The sequence below is a fragment of the Tetrao urogallus genome (genome assembly GCF_951394365.1).
Source record: "Tetrao urogallus genome assembly, chromosome: Z".
NCBI lineage: Eukaryota > Metazoa > Chordata > Aves > Galliformes > Phasianidae > Tetrao > Tetrao urogallus.
The window spans coordinates 38,617,888-38,639,963 of record NC_136816.1 but is presented as its reverse complement, the minus strand read 5'-3'; the positions used below and the strand labels follow the sequence as shown (position 1 = coordinate 38,639,963).

At 37.1% G+C, this 22,076-nt stretch overlaps 1 protein-coding gene across 2 annotated transcripts; it reads right to left on the bottom strand.

Annotated features, from left to right (window-relative positions):
* Positions 1-1,112: 1,112 nt before the first annotated feature.
* On the bottom strand, positions 1,113-19,868 carry CARNMT1 (carnosine N-methyltransferase 1; the record flags this gene model as incomplete). 2 transcript variants are annotated; one of them, XM_079548661.1, is made up of 8 exons in its annotated part: positions 1,113-1,229; positions 1,494-1,597; positions 2,363-2,482; positions 4,044-4,222; positions 8,597-8,737; positions 14,103-14,266; positions 15,230-15,425; positions 19,534-19,868. In XM_079548661.1, the coding sequence occupies 8 exons, from the start codon at positions 19,866-19,868 to the stop codon at positions 1,113-1,115; spliced, it is 1,356 nt and encodes a 451-aa protein (XP_079404787.1). The 2 variants fall into 2 exon arrangements, with proteins under 2 accessions (XP_079404787.1, XP_079404788.1); XM_079548662.1 differs by lacking the exon at positions 4,044-4,222 and adding an exon at positions 3,022-3,089.
* Positions 19,869-22,076: the final 2,208 nt, after the last annotated feature.

The following is a 22,076-nucleotide window of genomic DNA, read 5'->3' as shown; positions in this document are numbered from 1 at the left end:
AGTGCACCATTATGACCCTGAAAACATCCTTAATTCCTTACCACAAGGTTCTTATATTTTGAATAACGATAAAGGTGGTACTGAACCTAACCAATACATTAAGAGGACAAATGGCTACCATGATGCCTTCTCTAAGCTCGTAAATTTTTTCACTTACATAACAAGCAAAAGAAGATTCAGCTTTACTTTTACGAAGATTCGGCTAGGATGTGCAGATTAAATATCCTCCTAAGCCTCATTAGCCAGAAAAAAAAAAAAAAAAAAAATGTAGGATAAGGAAGTAGTAAGCCACTAAGTAGTAAAGTGCCTATAGCTACAATGCTGACTCAGGTAAGGAAATCACTAAGTTACAGCACATTATTTACACGTATTTTTTTTTATTCCTCGAGAAAGAGGGATTTTTCTCTGTCACTACCTAGAAGTGGCATGGATAACTCAGTCATTAACATTGAAAAAGAGATGAGTGCAAGGTTTATCATAAGTTTCTGTTAGTTATACGTTTAACACTTTGGCTTAAGCGATAAGTAGGTGACTCAAAATCATTATGTTTTAAAGCCACGATGCATCCAATATTTCAGTTTCAACGCTGTAAGATGATCATTTAGTTCCAACCCCCTTGCTAGGTTACCACGACTCAATAAGAGATCATTCAATCATTTCATAAATTTTCAATCATTTCAGACTTCATAATTGACTAAAAATGTATTGTTAAAAATACTTCTTTAGATGTGACGCAGTAAGTACAGTACGTACCTTTGTGCATTCCTAACATCAGAAAGCAGAACAAAGGAAGTCATTATAAAACCCAGAAAAACGAGGCAGCATTTGTGAAATTAGCTTGGTTCTGGCAAACAATTCTTATATCCAAGAAAACATTTTTGTCCTTAATGCATTCCAAAGCAAACATTTTATCTTCCATTTTCACTAGTTACAGTACAAATATGTATGGCATAGTATATGTCTGGATAGCAACAGAAATATTAAGAAAATAGACACTATCTAAATCTTATTAGGAATAGGAAGGCACCACTGATTTGAGGTTGTGTCCAGACATCATTCAGTCCATGTTATTTTTAATTCTAGCATTCAGGCCAAACTTTTTTCTGACTAGCCTATTCGAAGCACTTCTCTTCTGGCTTTCTCACCACAAACAACACACATTCGTAGTAGTATTTCATCATGGAGAGTTCATTCACAGTGTAAGTTGACAGTACAGATTCTTTCTCCACCTGGAAAAGAAAGCGTAAGTTTTCAAAACATTTTCAACTTCTCTTAGTGAAAGAAACTGTGACTTAATTACAGTCCATAGATTTCAAAGCCTCACACTTTTCAAAAAGTGACAAAAGCGAATCTGTGACACAATTACACACAACCTACTCTCCTAAAACTTACTTGTCTATGACGCTAGCTTGAGTGAACTTCAAGATAAACTTTAATTAAGGAGTTTGTCCAGTCTTTACCAATGCTACTCAGTCAAAACTACATCATCTTACCTCTATATGGAAGCCATACTGCAGTATAACGTTTTTTATATCCTCATAGCTTAACTCTATTGAAAGTTCATTTGCCAAATTTTCAAAGTGGTAAAGAAGAGGACCTGGAGTGCAAACACAAAATGGAAGTGTCCATCAAAAACATTTTTAAAATGAAAACCACATACCGAAAATGTGAAGAATGCTAACATCCAGACCCACTAAGCTGGAACACATTGTCATCACTGAAAATACAGTTCTCAGAATGAGTCAGAATTCTGCACAAAATCACAGTAGTTTAACTGCTTATGCAAGAATGAAGTCTCATTTCCCATCAAATCATGCTGTACCTTAAACTTTCGTCCATGCTATCAGTCTAGTATCATTGCTGTGTGTACAGAATAGAACGCAGGACAAACCATGGTCTACTCAAAACCTAGCTCACATTCTGCGACTGGTAAGCTTCTCCTGTACAAAATGTTTAATGACGCAGTTTTGTCCGCCAGTCCCATAGGAGACTTAAAGCCTTTTTTTGTGATAAGGATATCCATAAATCTCATTTCCAAAACTTATACTTTGGAGCTTTAATTAACAGCAAGAATACAGCACACTACAATTGTCAAATAACAGAAGTGTGACACGTATAAAAAACCTAGCACTGGGAAGGCACACTTCAACATTTCACATCACATGGTGATACAACCCGACTGTAACAAATATTTGAGCAAATGCTGAACACAAAATTCTAAAGTCATGGGTGTTGTTATCTCCACACAGTCTTCAGTACAGATGCCTTCACCCCCACACTACTATATTATAGTATTGTATACTACAGATGCCTGTTATGTGAGCAAAGGGAAGTCAGGGATTGCGAGAAGGAAGTTGGTCACACTTGCCTACATTTATCCATATGCCTCCAGGCTTCAGTATTTTCCATATAGTATCAATATAATCAATAACATTATGTGCTGTATCAATGAAAAAGCAAGTTGCTATGCAGTCCCAAGTATCTGTGCAAGAACAATAAATTGTACAGATTAATTCAAATTTTCTTTTCCCCTGTAAAAGTTCATCATTTAACACCAGTATTTGTTTATACACTCAGTAATTCCTTTAACTAACAGTAATAACTGAACACTTCATTTAGTTTAAAAGTAAACAGTCATTTACAAGAAAATAACATTTTGCTTTATGTTAAAGAGATTTAAGTTTGGGTTTCTGTAGTCTACATACAAGCTCTAAAGTATTATACATATGCGTTTGGTTTTTATAATTCATTCTATACAGTAAAATAAAAACAGTATAACACATGAGACCATTTGACATAAATGAAGGTCCAACCATACCATTACCCACCAGTCGTAGAAGTTCATTATAAAACCATTAGAAATACAAATGTAAAAGTATCCAGTGATTTGGGGCCTCTCTGGACACATTAATATGTAGAAGAATACAATGCTCTACACTGAAGTGGACGCACAAATCACATAGGTCTAGAGTAACTGAAAATTCCTCCAATAAATAACAAGTATAATCTTCCCAGGACTACCTTTTAAAGCATGAATCTCCCTGTTTGTCTCTAAACGTGTATCCCTGAAATTGTAAAAATTTAAGCTTCTGAAATAAAAAAGTAGAAGTCTCAATTTATCTCCTGCGCTGGATACTCTTAAGATACCATTTTCAGAAAAGCAAACAACTGTAAGGAAGCCAACCACACAAAAATACCTGGAAGACTAGCTGCACAAAAAAAGTTCATGAAAAATATTTAATTATGGTGAAGAACAGCTATGAAAATAAAAGGGTGGGAGCTGTAACAAAAAATAGGCATTCCACGCAATAACCAAATACTGTGTGAGGATAAAATACTGACTTCTATATAAGCTTACTTTTTATTAATTTATCAAGCTGTATTAGATTCTGAAGAGTTAAGGTGTTAGACTACGTATAAAAGTGAAATATGTGCTGCCTTTGATCAAGTCTTGTGCATGTAATTGGTGGAGTAGGTGACAAATACAGTCATCTGCAGCTTAATTCAATTTAGTCATAATAGACTTCTTTGGTCACAAAGAAAACAGCACAACTAACCTAGCATCACAAATGAAAATAGTGCTATCCGTACTGGCAGAAGTCTCAGTCCTTGTTATTTATCACCTGCACAGAGTACCTCTGAAATACTCGTGACTGACCAATAAGCACACATACATCTGCTTTAATAACAGGAAATGAATCAGTAAGAAATACAAACTTGTATTTTTTGCACCAAATAAGAAAACTGACTTTTTCTATTGCTGTTCATAACATCGTTTTTCTCCATGAGGTTAACTTTTCCCTACTTTTTCCATGTTGACTTATTCCAAAAGACTGTAACAAATATTCATTAGGAAAGGACGCATCTATTTTTTCTTCTTAATAACCGAAATGAAAAGTTGACTTAGAAAAATCTTACTACAGCTAGTACATTTTTGCTTAATGCGCATAGATAGTAGCTCTATTCTGTTTATATATTTATATATTACAATCATAACAAATACTCTGAACTATGCGGATGATCTAAATGATGCTTTTACTCACTGCACTCAGAGTAAATTTCTTGAAAATCCCCTGCCGTCATAGAGAAGTTTGAACCAGAAGGAAGACTGTGAGGATCAACATCAGGGAAATAAATTGGACGTATCTGATCTGCAGATCTTCTATTATTGCTAAACTGATGAATCCAGGGATAAAGCTTACATGAGTTAACTTCAGAACATCTACAAAATATGGAAATTGGAACAATTTAGTTTCAACTAATTGCTAACATATTATCTAGAAATGTATGAGTCAAACTTCAAACATGCATTTATTTTTTCTTTTTGTCAGTGAAGTTCATGCTAAAGTCATTATTGGTTTTAGGACTTATCTAACTCAAAACAATTCAGACTGCCCAAAAATTTATGAGCTGATCAAAATACCAAATTCACTCTGACACGTCAACTGGAACCACACTATAACTGCCTTTCCTTCATTTCATTTTCTCTTTTTTCCTTTTTACAATTATTCCCAATTTCTCCATTGACAACGAATAGAATTCCTTGCACAGAATTACTGAAATCTGTGATTCAATATCCATGGTAAAGATAAGCTTTCTGCATCAACATTTTTTTCTATTTATAAAAATAATTCTCTTACTTCCATACTTCTTTTCAACTTTCTTGGCCTCATCTGTTGTCATCCAAGGCTTTTCTGCTTCTGAACATAATTGTAAGGGTTTTGAAGCTCAACAACATAAAAGCATTTTTCAGATGCTAACTGAAATTATGCATTTAAATTAAAAAAAAAAAAATAAATTTGCAAGCTGTAATGCTTTTGTGCTATCATTTTAAGCTAGCAACATCCAGAATATTCAAATTATGTCAAGTATGAGCATACACTAAGTATGTCATGGTAAACAGAACTTGTGCAATGACCAATCAGAAGAACACTTATTTTAAAAACTGATAAAGACAACAAGAAAATATGAAGAAAGCCTTTTTCCACAGTCCTGCAAAATCAATATTTAATTAAAAAATGAAGCAGTTTTCATCCCCTGAGCGAAAGTGAACTTTACACAGAAGCCCAATTACTAAGGACATGTTACACATGCATCACTAAATTCAGATAACAGAGGACACATCTATCCAACAGAATACACAGAAAACACTGTAAACTGCAAGCGGTCCACCAGGTTCATTCTTCACAGGTAGATAAAAAAAATAATCTGTGACAGAGTCTTAGAATTAACAATTTTTACCTTCACTGTGTTATATTTGTATTTAATCAGTAAAAATGAAACAAAAAAACCCTGCAGTACTGCTGTTGCATGAGCAGCAGTGTACTGAGAACATTAACTGCTATTTATATATCCATTATGTATGGAGACAATCAGCCAAAGAAAACAATTAGGCAAAAAAAAACAAAAACAACCCTGTAGCCAGAGGGGCATCATTTTCTTAAAACAAAACATTTCCAAATCTGCCAACAAAAGTTTTGTGGTAACTATTTCTCAAGTGCTCACTGTCAATTTGTATTATACTAAGAATATTTTGTGTAAGAATGAAATTTTCAAAAAAAAGCAAGGGAAAGAAAAAATCTGAGTAGATGAGAAAGAGATTTTTTTCTGAGCTGTAAGAGAGGACACACATCTCAGTATTTTTTTTCCAGCACAAATTATATGCAGACAAACCAGTTTCAGTGGGTACTAATTTAGTATAATAGTCTAATTCCCATGTCCACAGTTCCACTTGAAAAGTCTTCCTTTTTACCTCAAAAAAAACCCCACAAAAACGAACAAACAAAAACAAACAAGCAAAGAAACTACTGCAGACCTTCACATTTCCCTCTTTCTGACAAAGCACGTTAGATAAAGATTTTATCTTCAATTAAAACTGCGACACATTTCATTTATTTCCAAGTAAGGGCAGAACATTTACTATACAACAGTCTGTCTGAAAGGCTTGCACTGCAAAAGATGGTGAGGTAAAATCTTACTTTTGCCCACTGGTTTAGAAATAAAATACTTAACTACTTTCATCCTAATTCACGGACATGCAATAAGGAGAGTTCAGCAGCCTTCATAAAGTGTCAAGATTTAACTACGAAGATATTTTTTCATGAAGCCAACTAGCCAATTTTTACTTAGTGTGAACTCTACTTCCACTTAAAAGCTTTTCTTAAAGCACTCTGTTGTCATTTGGGTGCAAAATTTTGTATTACTTCACCTGAACTTTTGGTATGCCTTTCAGAGGCAATAAAACAGGTTATGCTTTTTACAGTTTTTGTTCTTAATAAAAACCAAAGGGAGTCTATTCATCACCTATGATCACCTCTGTCATCTGTTACAGACTGAACTCATCTAAATGCAATCGAAAGAAACCAGCAGTAAACGCCTTAAACTTAAAAGAAAAAGCAAAATCAAGCGGGAGTGTTGGAGCCATTGGAATTCAACTACTCCAGAACAAGTGCATTTTCAGCTTCCCAACAATACATTTTAAATTTATGCTTTACTTCTAATAGTCACAAGTGAACATTGTTAGGCCTTGATGCATTTTTTAAATATAATATATTAAACTTCATTCATGGTGGAAAAAAAGTTGTAATTTAAAAGAATAAAGTTTTTTACATGCATTAAAATCAGCAGGTATCTCTGCAGACAAAAGACTTTAGTCACTTTTAGAATAGGCCCACTGTAGAAGTAGACTTGGTACTCAAGATAGTACCTTATATTCCTAAAAATAAACTAAGATCAGGTAGGGGCAGAAGGCAGATTGAATCTGTAAGCACACGCCATCAAAATCCTTGTAATTTTATCAAATGAAAACCAGAAATGAATTAAAATCAGAGTCGAAGATTAGCTTGCAAAATTTTTGAACTCCTTTTTTTCTTTTCAATTGTACTAAACTGCTATGTTCTGTTCATTCTGATCATTGATTTTTTTTCCAAGGAAGGTAAACATAAATTTCTAAAGGCTTGCTAGGAACTGACATCTAACACTAAAACCAAAATTCTCAAAATTCCATAACATTTTCCTAACACATAACCCAAGACAAGATCAGATCTGACAGAAAGGAATCAGCTGAAATGATTGGAATTCATTTAGAGTAGCAGTTACCAGTATCCTCTTCCCTGCAAATAACAAAACATGAACCTGGTAACTCTCCCAGAAACAAAGACACCCAATTTGACTGTGTAAGATCTAACACAGTTAGGAAGTCCAACATACACGTGGTGCCTTTTTGCAAAATAAATTTTCTATAAATAAAAAACAACAGGCAGGTGTTTAAAGATCCCGTATTTAAGGAAGGTGAAAAACACACCACAGGTTTGAACCAATATGACCGCTGAATGATGTTCCCCAAAATGGGAAATTAATACTTTTACACTACTTTGTATTGATCAAAAATTCCAAAGACCTAAGAAACAGAAAGGTTATATAGTTAGGGAGGAGGAGAAGGTGACAACTTCTTAGTAGCTGCAAGTTATTACATTAGCTCAACCGTAAGACACAACTTCAGCATCAGATGACAGTCATTTGAGAATAATGTAAAAAAAGACTAAATACATGTCTAGCAACTTCTTATTTTCATTACATTTACCACTGCTGTTTTAACCAGACATGCAACAGCCATAAAGAAAGAGCATTTTCATCCCTTTTACTCTGAAAGATAAGCCAGAGCAAATTTAAGACCAGCACATTCCACTGTGGACAATCACTGTTGCTAATAAGGGCTCAAATATGTCAGAATGCTACAAAATACAAGTCCATAATTCATGTGTTTTAACCAAAGACAGATAACTGATTTTTCACTCTGAAGTTAAGTGGGAATAAGTCTCTGAACTGTACAAAATCACCATGAAAACAACAAAACCCAAATCTCTGTCATATACCCAGTCTTTCCACCCTAATCCTTACAGGAACAGTTAGTTATATTTGGTGCCTTCTTCTCTCTCTGAAAAGTTTGTCACGAGATCAGCAATTTCCATTGTGTGTGAAAGAAAACCAAATACAAAAATTTCATTTTAAATTCAGGCTATACAGTGAAATCAGTTACAGTCAAATTTACAACCTTAGTGCAACTGAAGAACTATTAACTATAACATTTTAGATGTTACCTCGTGACAAATTTGCTTAAGAAGTGGACCAGTGTATTCTTTTCCATTTAAAAACTGTGCCTAAGATTTTAGTATGGAATCTAACACTGTTACCACCACCATCAAATATCATGCATGTAATTAATTAGTCCATATTTGATGACTCATGAAATAGGTGCGTACCTTTTTTTTTTTCAGAAAATGATGTAAAATAAAAACAGTAGTACTTACACCAGGTTACATAGGGAGTCTGCGATAGAATCTAGGCACTTTAAGTTTCATAGCTTAAAACCCATGCTTCCTGCTGTATTCTTAATGACTTAACCCATATCCCTCAGATATAAGCTTCTCCCAATTATCCCAATCGTTATTTGCATGAAAACATCCTAACAAATGGTTATCTGTGTCCTGTGTTATGACTTACAAATCTGTGTTATTTATTCAATTTTTTTTATTAATAACTTCACCTCCCCTGTACCTGCAGGTTTTGATCAGGAAGTAAAACGTAAGCTATGTACCTGTTGAGTACAAAGTTAGAAGAAAAGAGCATAAAGAGGCTCCATTCATTTCCTTGGCAAGCATAACCGAGCATAGCTATTTCCCACGCCAATCTACCTAGCCCAGCACCAGGTACCAGGATATTAACTTTGGAGAAATCCCTGCAACAGAACAAAAATAATAGTTAAATGTTTATCTGATACCTCTTAACAAAGCTTACAGAGGTCCAGCCAAACAATCTTTTTCCCATATACTTGGATGTTATAAATATTTCTCATATGACTTTACTTTTTAAAGGCAAATGGAGCCAGTTCAGGTCAGATCGTTTAACCATATAGTTAAAATAATTCATAGAAAATGATTAACAAGAACATAAGAAACCCTTATTGAGAACACAGTGCACAACTACAAAACAAAATATTTCTTCTGAAAACTTGTACAGTAATCAAAATGATTTCTTAAGCGAATTTCAGGAACAAAGTATATGATTACATTTCACCATTTTTGTTATGATGACCACTGATAATTACTACATTTTCTAAAAATCTTCTTGCTTACACCGCATGGAAAATTAAACAAGCATTTTGGGATCAGAAACACAAAGCAAATCAAACTTCCATGAGCCAATGAGCAATTCAGACTGTAAAAACTTTGCAGCAGTTACCCTTTCACAAACTGTGGGTGTTAAATATGCCTGTTCAGTGACATACGATTCCCTAAACCAAAGTACAGCACAGCTCTCACCTTTTCACTTGCCAAAACTAGACATCAGTACAAGAACATAAGAATACAACCAGCACTATTAGCAACTGAGAAATTTGCAACAACAACTCTCATATTCCAAGACCAGCAACTAAGAAATAGAACTGCTCTTTCAGACAACAAGGCAAGATACATATATACATACATTTTAACTGGTATACTTCATCACAATGCAACCAAACCTGCATTTCTGAAAGAAAAATACTCCCACACAAAATAGAATAGGTACATCATTAAAAAAAAATAATTTTCCTGTTTCCAGACCTCAAAAAGACTTTGTAATTTCATACATCAAGAATGTTAGTCCATCCTCTCATTGCATATCACCTTCAAAGGCAAACAAGTCATACACACAATAAAATGAAGAAAGCCACACTAAGCATTTTCAAGTATACAATGAAAGAAAGCAAAATACAAAACCTTTGACTACTTAAAAATTCAGACTGCCGCAACAGATTCAATAGAGCCAATAAACTGCTGCATAATCATGAAGCTGAGCCTGGGAGATACGTAAATTCTAAAAAACAGTGCATCTCTAGAAGTTTATTACCCAAGAAGAAAGTATTATCTTGTCTAATGGCCACACAAACTGACAGAGCAATTTTAACTGTGCCTTCTGGTTGGTAGCTTAATTATGTTAACTACTGAAACCTCCCATCTAGAAAATCAAAGTCACTTTCATTCATTTATACTTACAGCTATTTTGTATTCTGATTAATAAGTAACAGGATGTCATGACTTTGTAATTACTTAAGATCTGCTAAGCAAAAGCTTCCCTTGCCTCTTCTACAGGGAAAAACAGAAGTAAGCTAGCCAGGAAGTCCTCCTTAAAAAACAGGGAGATGAATTCAAGGATAAACTACTTGCTCAAGACAAAACTTTTGAAAATAGAAACTCAAATTAAAGATTATTGAGTTAGAGAATTCTCATTCCAGAAGGTTATTTCTAGTGGTGTATCTGTTCACTATTGCTGGAGATGTACTTCTACCTTATCTGTGTCTTCAGTTCCTTACAGTTCACCATTATCTATAAAATATTTAATCATGTGGACAATTACACAGTAAAAGAGAGGAATGAAACAAAAAAGGCATTTTTCTTAAAAATAACCGAACAACAAGGAGTTAGTTATAAAGGCTTAATTTCAGTTTACAGTTTGCACCTGTATTCACCCTAGAACAAGGTAAAGCCTCCAACAGACAAATTACATCTTTAAATTGCTTGAAATTGGCTTCTATTTTTTTTTTTTTTTTTAAAAAAAACCACAATAACAGTACTTGATAGAGCAAATTTTGACTTACAAAACACTGCTTATCAACATAGTCAACAGTATTAAATAGCATTTTCATCAGCAATGAACAGAAGCGTGCATGCCACACTTGTGAATATCTGCATGGCCATTCAGAATGTGACTCGTGTCATGACACTGTCACTGCTGTTGAAACACACCACCTACTACCTCACTGTGCTTACATCCAGTTTAGTCTCCATAAACATCCAGCAAGTGTCAATGCATTCACTGGGTGCCATTTTTTTATGCATGGAGGAATGCAATGACACACGTTTGTTTTATACACACTTCTGTTGCTGTTTTGTCTGACTTCCCCTCTGCTGCCATCTGTCCTGACAGTATCTTGAAAATAATTTGCTGAACTAAATGATATATTTAAATTTTCAGTTAAAGCTGGTTAAAAAGTCCAAATTAATGAGCAGAAGCTTACACCAAGTCTTACAGTTGTTAACCATGGAATAACATTAACTAATTTGAAGGTTAACCATTTCCTTGGTTTTTTTTGAACAAGAAATTCAATCTTTGTGTCCTTAGGGGTAACAAAAAGAACAGAGAAGATAAAAGGAGTATACTCAGATTTTCAACTTTAAACTTCTCCTTAAAAAAAAAAAAAAAAAAAACAAAACAAAACAAAACTTTAAACCTTACTCCATCAAGAAATAAAAATGTATGTTTTACTGTTTTCTCCTACAGAAAACAACAATCGTGGCTCTTTCAGGTCCATGAAATTCAGAAAGCTTCATCAAAAGGAGAACAATTATGTAAGCTGAATCAAAATTACAAAATTCAGTTATCAGCACAGGAAACCTACCACTTCTTCAGGAAGGTCTTTAATATAACTTCACTTTAAACTGCTTTGTTGATCCTACTAACATTTTCTGTGCTAAATAAACAAGAAATTATTCCTTAGGAGGAGAAATATGCAGAAAAAATAGTTGCTTTTTTAAAGTTTTACATGACAGTCTTGTCAGGAGACTGGACTGAAATAACAGTGGCTCTTACACAAAACACTTGTTCAAACTTACAGCTAATTTCAATCACTATTTGCATCTCTTCTGCATTCCAGAACAGCAAGCGTGAAAATACTTCATTACTTCCTTTTCTGTTCTTCATACATCAGCAGAACTTGAGAGGGTCACTCTTGCAAATAATAGTCACAATACAACACCAGCATGCATGGAAAAAAACATACTTGGGTTGTTTTTAAAAAGTATATTCCTTTTTCAGATGATTTCAGTGCAAGTAATCAATACAAGTGACCTTTACCGGAAATTGAATGTGCAATTTTGTTGAAGTTACTAAAAAATAAAGTATGGATTGTACTGACAACACTTGTACTACTTTATCTTTTTCAATGCAAAACACATTGATGCAAAGCTGCCTTCCTTACCAAGCACCAACAATGCACTTTTTCCTCTAGTAATTGAATTTAACCTCAGGACACTTCAGCACACTCCATTGTAAAAAGGAACTGCAAGTGCAAAGAAATGCAGAGCTGCACTTTGAGGTTCCACCTACGGGTTCTTTTCCCACATGAACACTCACAGCCAGTCTTTTCAGAAGCAAACACACAATGCATCCAGCCTAAACACAATAAGTATAATTGCATCATGGTCAGTTCAGGCTCCATCCATCTCTTTAAACTGAAATTGCTCTCCACCGAAACTTTAAAAAATGAGCTAGACTTTCCAGCCAACCTGCACTGCAGTGTAAATTACCTTTTGCCAATGTTGAGATTACAAGCCATGTAACACAGGAAAAAATAGCTAATTTTGCTACCCTACTTCTTGTCTCAAAGAATATAGCAGCTTAGGACAGCCTGTGGTCACCGGGAAATGGACAATTAATAGTTTACCTAAGTACTACCACCGCTCCATGATAGTCACCAAAACTAAACTTTTAAAATAGATATGTACATAATAAAATTTCTTAAATACAATATACTTCAAACTCAGTTTTGCAATAGACATGTTTAATCTATACAGTGATATTTCAATATTCCTGCACACTAAAATACTCTGGGATTCAGAGTTATCACAACAAAGACAGAAGCACTGTCATACTAGTTATGTCCAACAACCACTGCCACCACCACAATTCCTACTTCTTTGACAAAAAGCATTCAACTTCAGATTTATCATTAGTAATGTGGTTTCCTAGTATCAACTTGACTTTATGTCAAGTAGGTGCAAGATAAAACTTTCCAACTGCAATCTCCAAGACTTGATAAGACAGCAACCTCTACTACTTCTTTTTACCTGCAGCATACACTTTGAGAAACTGATAACTTGCAAAGCTAACATACAGAAAAAAAGTGACCTGCAATTCTGAAGATCAGAATAATTACTTTCAGAACTATGACTATGCCTACAGAGATGCTCTAGAGGCATATAAGGTAACTTCTAATATTTAATTCATATGTAAAATACTATTAACGTCAAAGGCATATTACAAGAAGTTCACCTCATATAAACAATATGCAGTGGTTCATCTACATTGAGATGAATTAGCCCAAAGCAAAAGAGAAACCAAGCAATCTGCCTGAAACTGTCATTTTACCATACAAGATTCTGCTCCACATTCTGCTGTCAGTAAGTGAAAACTGAAAAATGGCCAGTGAAAAGTATACACAAATTGGAATAAGTGCATTATTAGCAATCACTCAGAAAGAGGATAATCCACAGTAACATCCATCTGTAATAAAGCTAAGTTCTGGTCAGTTTTATGAATACCGAGTTCACATATTTTCCAAATAAGAGCATGAAGCATAAACTGAAAGGTACTTTCTGCTGTGTCTACATGGCACAATCATTAACTACATAATTCCTACAACAGTAACTTCTTCCTGGATTCCAACAGCATACTTTCGGTTACCTAAAAGAATCAACTCATGCTAACTACTGTTTTTGTGTTTTTTTAACAAGTCAATGCACTAACAAAGCTACCACACATGTGAAGCGATTTTTAGTAATACAAGTCTTGTAACATCTGTCTGAAACTAACAGTAGAAACAAATATTTGTAATAAAATAGTGGGGGTTACTAGTCTACTTCCTTTCTCCTGCCAATATTAAGGGAAATATTAATGCCTGAAGCTGTCAGAAGGTTTTTTTAAATTTTTTTAAATTTGTTATTTTTATCTGCAGCATACACACTCCAAAAACCTTCTAACTTGCAAACATTAACTCACTGAGCACACCAGAGAGAATTTAAATGGTCTCCCCAGGCCTATTATTTCAAAAGTTAAAAGAAATCCTCTTGTATCAACTTGAAAAAAAAATCCTGGCTTACTATTCAAGAAGTTTGAGATTGTGGTTTTTTTTCCCAATACATTCTATTAAAACTCTTGATTAATTCCATTTCCACATCAATTTCAGTACTTTTAAACCTAAGCTTTTCATTAATCCATAAAAAACATTGTTAGACTTGTGCAACATCATGTGCCCACACAACAGGTAAGACTTAAAACACCATTACCATCTTTCTTTTGGAAAGTTCTTTACAATTTCACTAATTATTGGCTGGTAGCAGGAATCTCGCTCAGGTTTCCCCTCTTCACTCCAGTCTCTGACAAATTGCTTCAAAGTAGATTTTAATTTATCCATGTCAAACGTTGAAGCGGGTGTAATCTTCCCTCCTCCCTAAATAAAGTGAGGAAAAAAATTGTTAATAAAAAACACACAGGTATTTTCACTCTTCAATAACAAAATGTAAATCATAAACAGACAAATAACATGCTATAATGCCTGCTGAGAGTTTCAGCCAGCACATGATTTTCACTTCTGAAACTAGGGCTTACATCCAGCCCAAAAAGCTAACACGAGTTTGGTGGTCTCAGTTCAGCACCAAGGAGACCAGGTTTCATGTCCCAAAAGCACTATGTAATATGACAAAACAGAGCTCAACTTTTAGTCCTTATGCAAGAAAGGACCAGGGTTTCACTAGTGCAGAGAGTGAACTGTTTACCCTGAGAAGATGACCCCTTTAGGTACTAATGAGGCAGTGCTGAGAAGCTCACGCTAGCACTGCCTATTACTGTATCTCAGCTGCAGATATCAAAAACGACTTCAGTTTCCATCTCTGCCACACTTTTAATCTTGAATGTATTTTTGTTAATATAGATGTCACAGCAAAAAAGCAGATCAACAGTGAAAAAGCTCTGCAGATGATAATAGTCAGAACATTTGGCCAAACTAAAACTGTAACTGATTCAGGACGCCACAAAATAAAAATCCTACAGAAAGACAGACAGTGCTATTTAAGCTGTATACAGTTAACTGAAATATTAACTTTAAACTACCACTCTGGACCCAAACAGTTTTCTGTTTAATTGTTTTGTTTTTAAAAACAAGTAATTACTGTAGTTTGCCAGATTCACAATTAGCTTTCACTAAAGCAACTACAAAGACTAACATTGTTTAATTGTCAGCTGTACAAGATGTGAAGATGAAAATGAGAAAAACAAGCAAGCAAGAAATTGTAGAGGAGAAAAAAAGAGCAAAAGGAAAGTAAGCCAGACTCCTAAAGGCATTAAACACATATAGAAAAATCCCAAGGTATACAAAATTTGATTCTGGAGTATGAAAAAGTCAGTTTAAACATACGTCTTCTCCATATTCTTTGTTTTCAAACATATGAACGCAGTCATTCACAATGGTCTGCAGTATTTCTTGATTATGATCAATGCACTTCCGAATCTTGTCAAGGTGAGGAAGGAATTGAGGAAGAAGACTCTGTTGATTAGCTGGAAGAGATTTAAACTGCCTCTCTGTTCTGTTCACACGTTCATGCATGTTCGTTCTAGAAAGGAAGAAAATTAACATAATTAGATACTTAGCAGCAACAACTGCACTAAATACAAGCAATTCCCTCTAGGCTACATCACTCAGAATTATTAATGTCTTTAAATTAAAAAAGACTCTTCAGACATTGTAAGCACTTACCAGAAAAAAGAAACTTTTAGGTAAAAATTGTTAGTTATTTAGCACTTCCACAAAATGGAATAAATGATCAGCATATGAACTTCTAAAAAATAGCCAGACTGCTTCTCATAGCCAATTTACATTGAATGAAGCGACCAAATGCTGTAGTAGCTTTTGTCATAAAAAGGACATGGAATAAGAATAGAGATCCTTAAAATCAATTGCTTCTGAAGGAACCATAACAGCAAAAGCAGCTAGAAAACAATGGAGTTCAGGTGCTCCAGCTGAGATACTAAACTACTTCATTTCAACAGCGTATTTAATCAAGTATGAATACTGCACATTTGATAATGTAATTGACCAATCTACCGGAACTCCTCCCTTTACCAAAAATAACAGTTCCACAAGAAAGGTTATCTGACTGCCAAGAGACAAAGTGTCTTTTTTTTTTTTTTTTTTTTTTTTTTTTTTTTTTTTTTTAAATTCTTTTCCTTACACAAACAGTTTCATCACCTTTTGACAAAGCCTGCCAGAACACTGACTTGACTTGCTAACTCCGAGCAGAGCCCTTTAAAACAGTTCTATTTGGTTTGTCCATTTAGCAAGTTAAGCCAACTAAGCATAGTCATAGCAACTACAGAAGGTAAGGGTTGTGATGCCAGGGCAAGGGATATTTCCCATTTAGATAGAAGCAAATCATTTCCTCATATGAAGCCATACTGCAGTTTCTCAAACTGTAGTAGAGCTGAAAACTTGTAAGGTGCTGTGCTGCTTTTAAATGGGGTAGAATTCATCTCCCCTGCAGTACCTTAGACGGTGGTTTATTTCTGACTGAAAGTTTTAGCAATTGCTTCTATATGCACTATCAAGGCTTTCATTCTCTTGCTGCCCAGCCAGCCAGGCTGGGGGCACGCAGTCAGGGCAGCAGACCCAAACTGTCCAAAAGGCTACATTGTACTGGATGACATTGTGCTCAGCAGTAAAAGCTGAGGAAAGGAAGACAAAGAGGAGATATTCACAATTACAGTGCTTGCCTTCACCAGCAATCATCATCTGTGATCAGTCATTGCCTTCCTGGAAACGGCTACATATCTGTCTAGTCACAAGAAGTCACAAATGAATTATCTGTTTAGCTCCATATGCTTGTGCACTTTCTGCTTTACTTGTTAAACTTTATCCCACGAGTTTTCACACTTTTACCTTTCCCACCATCTTCCTCATTGCACCATTGAGAGTGAGCAAGTAGCTCTGCCAGCCTCAGCTGTCTGCAACTGGTACAGCTGCTGTAATTTTAGTTGCAACCTCAGTCTGGAAATCTAACCTGTTAAAATCTCCAGTGTTACATCCATACTATCAAAAAGGGCACTGTAATATATACACTGAGTTTGTCTGTTATTTAAGAAGAATGAAGCATTAAAGAATGGTACAACAAAAACCCTGATCCTCTGTAGCATGAGGTGTCCAAACTTTTGGCTTGCTTGGAACATGCTGTGTGAAAAGGAATGGTCTTGGGCTACATACAAAAAATTACTGTAAAGTTAAAGCATATGTAACAATTTTTACTTAAAAAAAAAAAAGAAAGAAAGAAAGAAAGAAAGAAAAAGAGCAACAGAGACATAAAAACTAGTAAGATATTTGACCTTGTTTCTGGGAAACTAATACACTAGTCTGGCTCAGTGGTGTTGTGATTCAACCTGGCAGATGGCTAAGTACCACACAGTTGTTCATTTCCCAATGGAATAGAGAATAAAAAAAAAAAAAAACAAAAAACAACAAAGTAGAACTTGTGGGTTGAGATAAAACTATTTACTAAGAGAAAAGGAAAATAGTTATGATTTTATATACACACACACAGATAAATGTCACAGAACTAATGTCAGACAAGCGATTACTCACCACCTCCCAACTCATGCCCAGATAGTACCCCCAAGCAGCAGGTGTACTCCCACCCTCTTTCAAAACTCCTTCCCCTTGATGTCATATGGCACAGAATGCCCTTTGGCCAGTTCGAGTCAGCTGTCCTAATTCTATTCCCTGGTGAGAATGGCCTGAGCATTTACTAACGGTGCTTAGCAGGCAGCCATCAACACCTGTGTGTTACCAATATGGCTTTTCTCCTAGAATCAAAAGACAGCTTCATACCAGGCATTCTGAAGAAGGCAACTCCATCCCAGCTGAAATTAGGACAGATGGAGGTAGCTGCAATGCTCAGTGAGCTCTCAAGTTGCTCATCAGAGACTTTTGATGAAATTTTACTCTTCCCATGCTTCACCCTTGAAAATAATTGTTTGGAAATAAAGGTACCACCACAAGCAGTAATATAAATAAGGCGTGATTGTGAAGCGATGGATATCTTTGGTAAGAGAGGGCTTATAAAAGTATGGCAGAGAGACCCAATCACATTTTTACTTGAGTTGAAAGTCTGATTGTAATTCTATACAATCCATTCGAAAATTCTCTGGTAATGTGTTTACGTCAACTGAAAACTGAGTAATAAATACACAAGAAAATTAGTGATGGCATGTGGTGGGCTTGTGAGATGCTAGCATTCCACTGCTCTCCCCTCCAGAGTGTTCCACTGTCACTTATGCAATCTGTGCTCAAGTTATGTGCACATGAGCATCACTATAAATCACACAGTAATGTTAAAAAATGTATCATCTTTTGAGACTCCATTACTATCCATCCATGGCTGCATGTGGCCCATGGGTTGCACGTGCCTACTCTATAGACATCACTGCTTAGCTCAGTATCAACATTTTCAAAGTTGTGCCAGTAAAGTCCTTTGAATCGTAATTCTATACCCTTTTGAAGGTGTTTTGCAACCTTTTCGATAAATGAAAATTCAATGAAATCAAAATTAGAAAAATATGAAGTTGTGTCTATCTCCAACCTTAAATCTGGAATGATCTGAAAATGTATTGCCACCATGTTCATACAGGTGTTTCCTATTAACACTTTAAATTACTAATACATTAACTCCACTTAAACTTCATTACTGTGAAGCAGAAGTAATTTTCTTCGATTTCTATACTAGAAATTTAAGTCATGTCCACTCATTACCTGTTTACTGAAATTGAAGGATTCAAAAACAACCCAGGAACACAAATGAACGTGAAGTTGACAGGGACGTTTCTACTTTCTAAGGCCAGAAGATACCACTAAACTACCAATATGACAGTTATTTATTACATCAACAGGCAGTCTTTGACATGGCCAAAGTGAATTACAGAATTCTGTTTGAAGGAAACATCAGAGGGTCATGTAGTACAACCTCCTGCTCAAACAGTACTTCTAATAAAATACAACAAAAATATCCAAGACAGAAAAACAAGAAACAGAAAGAAAAGTTTAGGCGTTACAGGAAAAAAATCACATCCACAAACAGGGTACGCTTGTTTTACGCTGAGAGAAAAGGTTCTGTGCATAATAATGAGTGAGCAGAAGTATAAAATAGGTAGTGTTAATTAAGTACATCCCAAATGCACCTCCCAAGCCTACAGGAACAAGAGACAGCTTACCGAAATACCCTCGGCTGGGCATTTTCAGCCAGCCCCCTTTCACCACTGGACTTGCTGCCCTTTCAATCGATTAATTCAATTCCTTTCTTCCCCCTCTATTTACTTTTTTCCTAAAGAGGCACCGCACCGTCATCAAATTCCTACAGACCCAAAACTACTACAAACGGCTTCTGCCAGGCCTATTAACAGCTCATCCGAATACGGTAACCAAAGCACCCTCCTCACTTCCCGGCTGGTAGGTGCCAGTACCGTTTCCGATACTCCACCAGGCTCAGAAAGCTTTCTATCTTCGCAAAGCGCCCTTTACCACCACCGCACTGATTTCCACCGACCCCGACAGAGCGGTGCGCGTCTGTCCGCGAAGCGGCGCTGCTGCGGCGGCTGCCGAGGGCAGAGCTCGGCGGGCGCCCTGCATCACGGCGCGGTCACACGGAGCCAGGGGCTCCGAGAGCGGGCAGCGGTTACCCGTAGTATCGGAAGGCGTTGATGATTCTCCGGAAATGCTCCCTCTCCATCCGTTCCTCCTCCGCCTCCTCCTCCACCCTGGCCGCCGCCGGCGCCCTCGACTCCTGCGGCTGCCGCCTCCGCCGCTCGCCGCTCCGCCAGGCCTCCCGCTCCCCCTCCGGATCGCCGCCCCCGCCGCTTTCCGCCGGCCATGGGAGCCGCTCCCGGTCCCGCTCCTCCTCGCGGCCCCGCCGCAGCCCCCTGCGCATAGCTTTGGCCGGCGGATCTCTGTCCCCGCGGGGCGGTGGCGGCAGCGCCGGCTGCGCCTCACGGGACACCGCACACGCGGCGGACATCCCCCTGCCGGCAGCCGCCGCCGACGGTCGCGCACGCTCAGTCGGCCGCTTCCGGGGAGGGCGGGCGCAACCGCGCGCAGGCTTCGCCGAAGACGCGTACCGACGGGCAGGAGGGAGAGAGGCGGGGCGGGGCGGGGCGGGCGCAGGCGCACACACGCGGTGTGTGTCGCGGCACCTCGCTTCCGCCCTCGGAGCTGGGTGGCAGCGCTGCCGGGTGCCCGCACTCTCCTGTCGCGTCCGCACGGGGGCGCGAGGCTTCGGCTGCCGGCGGAGCCCGGCGTCCTTCCGAGCCGTTCGCGCGGCGCTTTTGCAGGATGCGGCTCTCAAAGCGCTGATCCAACCTGGCTTCGTCCTTCAGGAGCGCACGGCTCCGTACGGGCGGCGGCTTCCCCTACCGCACCGAGGGGCTCCTTCAGGCCTCTCCTACTGCTGCACCGCGGGCTCCTCGTGTCTGCGTGTGGAGATTTGCCCTCCGTGTTTCCCACGGGCTGCAGAGAAGAGCCTGCTCCACGGTGGGCCTCCCTCGGGCTGCAGGGAAGTGCTGCTCTGTGCCTGGAACACCTCCAGCCCTCCCTGACCTTGGGGGCACAGTTTAAAGTCAGATAACTCATCAGTGCATTACAGCAAAAGCAATGTGAAGCATTTTCATTGCAAATAGTATCTGGAAGTTCTTTATTTTAGACACAAATTTACATCGCTCACGTTAAGGCCTCACTTATTCAGGCTTTTAAGGCGCTTTAATACTGCTAATAATTAAGTAATACCTTTCAATCACCACGATCAATTTAGCCAAATTGTAGTAAGCAACACAGTCCATCTTTTGCTTTTCATGTCTGCAGATAGATTGTGATTTCGGCTGATAAAATTGCAAGAGATCATACAGGAAAAGTAAGGGCTTATTCATCCTGCAATCGAAGATAATTAAATCTCCTAGTTTCCCAGTTCATCTAAGTATATATACACATTCTGTAACAGAGTTTTAACATACATTTACATTATCCGCTTTCAGGATAATTTCATAAGTAAAATTTCATCCTGAGTTCTGCAGATTAACAAGGAATATTTCTTACATCGTCCTCCCTGAAGCGTGCTTTTATGGTCTTGCACTTTACCCTGTTCTAATCCTTTATATGCTCTTAATATTGTTGGTGATGCATCTGCATTCTGGCATCTTATTCCTCCACATTTTCCCAACAATCTTTCTTTTTAAAATACCCATTCTGAACTGGTCCAAATATGCAGATTACTTGAGAAATACTACATAGGCTTTAGCAGCTCTACAGAAGTTCAGTTACAATACATCCTGTAACAGACTCAGTTACTGTATAAGCTGTTAAACTGCTCATTGAATCTTAAAATTACTACTGTCACAGTTTATAGCTAGTTTCTCTAACCATGTTCACCAGTGATTACCTCAAACATACTTAATAGCTTTTTATCATTGTAATTCCCAAGTACTTTATAAACATTTCAAACTGCATTGGTCAGTTGTCAAATACGCTTATTGATCCAGCAGAACTGCATCTTCACAGTTTAGTATAGTGTACAAAAAATATATACTTTAGAATATACACATTCAATCACATATAAAGGTCAGTCAAAGCACAACTGATGGAAGGAATTATAAAGAATAATGTATTGTTGGCACTCAACATCTGAGAGTTACAGAGCTAACACTTTAGCTACTAATCCACTTGTGATTGTATGAACTATGGACATAAACATAGGCATCTGCCCAGTTGGTTGTCTTGCCACGTTCCACAGTCCTGGAGTTTTCAATTTGTATCAGACCCAACTGAGGTACTCTGCTTTATCATGCTGTGACCTGCTGATCTGAAATAAAAAGTACACACCTTTAACTTGTGTCATTTCTTTGTTTGCATGTGACATCACCATATATTTGAGACTACTATCACCAAGACACATCTTTCATTTATGTTTTGTCTCATTTTACTTTTCTTTTTTAAGATTTATTAGTAGATAGCAGTGAATTCACCTATTATTTAACAAAATCCAATTTCAGTGTACTTAAAGATATACTTTATCATGACAGAGTAAAAATGTGTAAGGCACGTATGTGTAAGGCAAATACATATAAGGCCTATAATATGCTTATACAGGGAGACAACAGATCTATCTAATCCTTGCAGCATTTACATACAGAGTAGTGAGCTTCTAGTTAACTTGGAATTCTGTAAGCAAATTCAA